Genomic DNA, 4,655 nt, shown 5'->3' on the forward strand with positions numbered 1-4,655 from the left:
TGTAGTATGGATTCGTGGAGAAAAAGCTGCACATTATTAACCTATATAAGGCCAACAGGCTCCTGTGAGAATCAATACCATACTTTCCATAGGCCTGGTTAGGCTGTGCTCAGATTGTGGTTTAGGCTCAGTTCAACACTCGTTTAGAAGTCAGTTTTTGGTCATGTTTGGTCTGTTTCGGATTGTAGTTTAGGCTTGTTTCAGAATTCAATTTTTGGCCCAATTTGGCCTGGTTCAGACTTATTTTTCAGGTTGTTTTGGAGTGTTATGTGGCATAGTTCGGCTTTGGACTGTTTCCAGTCTCTTTCAGACTGTGGTTTTGGCTCAGTTTGGTCTGGATCAGACTGTGGTTCAGATAGCGGTTCACTCATCATTAAATCTTAAACCTCCTACAATAGTCTCCTTTGTACCACTTTCAGGAGACCTGGGGGGAAAAAACACCAAAAAGATCCACATTATGCAATCAGATTTCCAGAGGCTGCTTCCTCAGCAACTAGTATTAAATCATAACCAACGCTATAAAGAAGTAATTTTCAATTTAGAGAGACACATTATTTTCTTACAGTAGAAGACAGCCACACCTTAGGGAATTTTATTGAATCACAACAGTCATAATGGTGATTGAGAAAATTCTATAGTTAATTGGAAGGCTTTAAAGTGTTCCTTTACCTGCAAAGGCACCAATCAGGTTGTTCACATGACTAACAACTATTTACATAAATTGTAAGGGCTTGCAATGCAGGCTAAGTGATCGAAGTCTGCACAGATTTCAAATAGCTCTGAGGCAGGCACTGGCAATTTACAATTGCCATGACTAAAGTGAGGAAAATTGAGTATAAATTAGCAACACAATGTGCATCCACAGACATTGCAACCGCTCAGCTTCACTGTCACTTTCATGGACATGTTGACAAAAGTTTATGGGGAAAATTGACCAAATCAGGTGAATGTGACAATTGTAGGTTCAGAAAAGAGGAAAGCAGGAAATAGCTGATTTACTTCACTAAACCTCTGTAGCTTATTGTACATCATATTTATACAATACCCTAAGATGGGTCCTTCAATTTGTTAGCAAAGATAGTTGTCAAACATATGCATTGTAATTTTATGAAGACATAGTGAGAGTAACCATTGTGGACCACTGGTAAGTAGTGAAAAGCTTTTTGCTGCTGTAGCATTGGCAAGTGTTTCCGCTTTTACAGGAGTTAATTTGGTCATGATAGGTATTTGTGAGTGGTTGGAGTGAAATCTCATACTGTCTGTGTAAACACTGTCCCCCTCTTCCAACAAGAGCATCACAATTTGGGACAGCAAAAAATAAAGCCTTGTGGCAAGTACATCAATATGCTGTAACTCATCATCAACTTTCACTTGTTCTAATGGCCCAGATCTTCCGTGAAGTGCCAATCATCATCGGATTGCCGCTCAGCTCAAACATTTCAGTGCATTTGCATTGACAATGGCATTTCTTGCCAGGTCTTAAGCCGGGCTTCTCCAGAAATGCAGAGTGCAGTGTCCATCGGAGAGCGCCATAACAGCACTGTTGTGTTCAGGGGAAAGACAAAACACAGCCCCTTTTCACATCATTGGTTGCCGTACAGTAAGTTTAAAGGCCCAATGTAAATGTTAGTGCATGGGTAAGTGGATGAATGAGTAGGGTGGCAGGGTGGGTGAGATGGTAGGTAGGTAGGGTGACAGGTGGGTGAGGTGGTGGATAGGTAGGGTGGCAGGTGGGTGACGTGGTGGATAGGTAGGGTGGCAGGTGAGTGAGGTGGTAGATGGGCAAGGTGGCAGGCGGGTGAGGTGGTAGTGGCTAGGGGGTAGTCAGGTCAGGTCAGAGTAAGGTCAGGGGCTAGTCAGTTCGGATTGGGGGTAATCGGATGGTTAGAGGGATGGGTAGACCGGTGGTTAGCAGAGTATTCAGGAGGGTCAGGGTGAGTCAGGGGGTCAGTGTGAGAGTGATTAAGGGGTCAGTTCTGCAGTTACCCAAGAAAATTGGATTTTTCTGTCTAACATTTCCTCGGTAACTATTCAGTTAAGTCCTGCTGAACGTGTCCAAAGTCTCCAACTCTAACTCAGGGTCAGAGACATTCACGGAGGGTCCCAGGGAGCAGGGGAATTGCCCTTCGGAAGTTCACACTTCCCGAGCAATTGCCAAGGAGGTCAGTGTGTCAGGATTTCCATGGGGGTTCGATGCACATCTTGGGTCATACGTTCAGTTTCAGATGATCCGGAGGCCGGAAGATCTGGGCCAATATCTTGTGGCACACAATGAGTAAACGTAGTACTCTTTACAAAGGATGCTGAATACAGTCTGGATCACCTTAGAGTAATACTTGGACAAGCTCAGTTCCCAGGACAGTGAGGAGTAGTCTGCACCATGAGCTCTGCAGCCACACCATCATGTTGGACGCTGTAGCAGGTTCCCACTGTAGCCGACCAGTACCACCAGTAATATTAGCATATCAATAATTAACATGTGTATATGGCATTTCTCTGTCCACTATTATTTAGAGGTAATAAACTGTTTAAATAAATTGATCAACATATCCGTGGAAAGAACAAGCAAAAGACCATCATATGAAGGTGCAAGACATTTGTCTGTTGTCAGTAACAATAATTTCTGGTGTTATATCTACTGCAGTACTAACTCAACCCAGCTATCCTATTTTTGCTATAATTTTAATAAAACACCATTAAGCACCAGACACATCAACAATATAATGATATAATATTGTCCAACATGTCATTCTGTCCTCTTCTGTACACAAACATGCTGATGTGTCTTGTAGCAGATTGCAAAGGCAACTTCACATTCTTAACACAACTGACATACCGCTACAAATGATATAGTGACACTCCTAATTATAATACAATTACTAGGAATAATTATGATCACTGCTCCGAACACAAGCAGCCAGCAACTCTCTAAAGGGCACACCTGTGACGTGGAAGTCATCCAATGAAAGGGTCAGATAGACACTCCACACAAACCAACTATTCTAAGGCCACAGGTGTTAGCTGTTACACAAATTCTCACCACAGCAGCATTACTACAGACTCTGCACCAGCGGACATTCATGAGTTAAGTTATTCTTTTCCACACGCTCGGAGAAGCGACAATCACTCTTGTGAGACTATTTATTCTGTTCATATTGTCCATAACATGATCTCATTGATGGAAGAAAATTTTGCCTCCGTATTTTCAGTTTTCTACTAAAAGCAAAGAAGAAAATACTGTTTTGATATCTACACAGTGGAAACAGTGATAAAGTCCTATTGAAAATATTTAATGAGTAAAACTTTGAAAATATGAGGATCCAACATGTGTCACTATTGGATAATTTGCACTTGTTTGTATTACTACTCTCTCTGATGAGATTTATATTTTTGTGACAGGAAGGACAGTAAAAATAGAATAAAGTGGAATGACTAAGATGGGCCTGAGCAAAACTTTTACTCACTGTTTTGAAGTCTTTATGAGTACATCGAACTCCCCGGAACTTGCAGTACAGCATCATATCCTTGAGATTGTGACCAACGCGATCATAAAACTCACGCATGTTGAATACCCTTGGTTTGTAATGTGTAAAATCAGCTTTCTTCTTGAGGGCTTTCAGCACAATGGGGTCAGCCAAATGGGGGCTCTGGATCTCTAGGTGCACATTGAGCAGTCCCAGGAGCTCACCAGCATGGTACAGATCATTTACTGTCAGCTTTGAAAAGCGAAACTCATTCAAGTTGCAGATAGTAACGGCAGGAAAGACCAGATTGTTTGTGGCCACCTCTTCCAGCTTGGCAACATGCGGGTATGAGAAGTAAAATGCTACCCGCTCTGCGCATTCCACCACGAGTAGGCCTAGGGAGCCAATAAATACCACAGTCCACATGAATCGCCGCATGGTCATTGGTCCATACACAAATATGTGCCTGATTCCATGAAGGGATGAAGTGTTGGCAAAAACGTGGATACTGGAAGGCTGCAGGCTCCCCACACTGCCTGTGCTGTTCTCCTTCTCATCCATCTCTTTATTTATGTATGTATGTGTGTGTAATTATATCAGTCTTCCAGCTGCTTAGTGCACTAAGAGCTTCAGTTCATCAAACAGTTGTTTTGGTTTTATCCTAAGAGCTCAGCTTTGGCTGGTCTGCACTGCCCCTTTTGAGTGGAAACAAAAGCTTTCACAGCAGATAGAAGCAAACTCTTGCTTTTGACTTCCACAGCACCATCAAGAAGCCTTCGTCTGTTTGGAAGCAGCGGGGATGGAAAGGCAGGGTGGGAGGGATAAAAGATCCCACCAATCGTAATAAGGATTCTTCAGCTGACAATTTGTGATGAAACACTCAAACCACGAAGCAGCTTGCAGTCCGTTAGCTCGTGTAAATGCTCTGCTCAGTGTCCACAGGGATGCCAGCCTTGTAGAGATGATTTATAAGAGAACAGTCCCTTAAATTGATTGCTGGGTTTTCTTTCTCTTATGTTGCTTATTGTTGGACTCCAACCATCCTGGGCACTCTCCTGAAGCTGTCAATGTGATCCAAGGCTCCTCAGGCAGTAAGAGTGGATTGCTGTATCAGAGAGAGAGAGAGAGAGAGAGATAGTAAACAGAAAGGGAAGGAGTGAGGAGGAGAGACAGTCTGCAAGTAAAACAGCA

The 4,655-nt window shown here is 42.8% G+C and overlaps 1 protein-coding gene across 1 annotated transcript; it reads right to left on the reverse strand.

Moving 5' to 3' along the window:
• Window positions 1-200: 200 nt before the first annotated feature.
• On the reverse strand, window positions 201-4,025 carry LOC121268960 (acid-sensing ion channel 2-like). The gene is made up of 2 exons (XM_041173262.1): window positions 3,465-4,025; window positions 201-344 (listed from the first exon to the last, which is right to left on the reverse strand). Exons 1-2 carry the CDS (start codon window positions 4,023-4,025, stop codon window positions 201-203), a joined length of 705 nt encoding a protein of 234 aa, XP_041029196.1.
• Between the last annotated feature and the right edge of the window lie 630 nt (window positions 4,026-4,655).

The sequence above is a fragment of the Carcharodon carcharias genome, chromosome 23, assembly GCF_017639515.1.
Source record: "Carcharodon carcharias isolate sCarCar2 chromosome 23, sCarCar2.pri, whole genome shotgun sequence".
NCBI lineage: Eukaryota > Metazoa > Chordata > Chondrichthyes > Lamniformes > Lamnidae > Carcharodon > Carcharodon carcharias.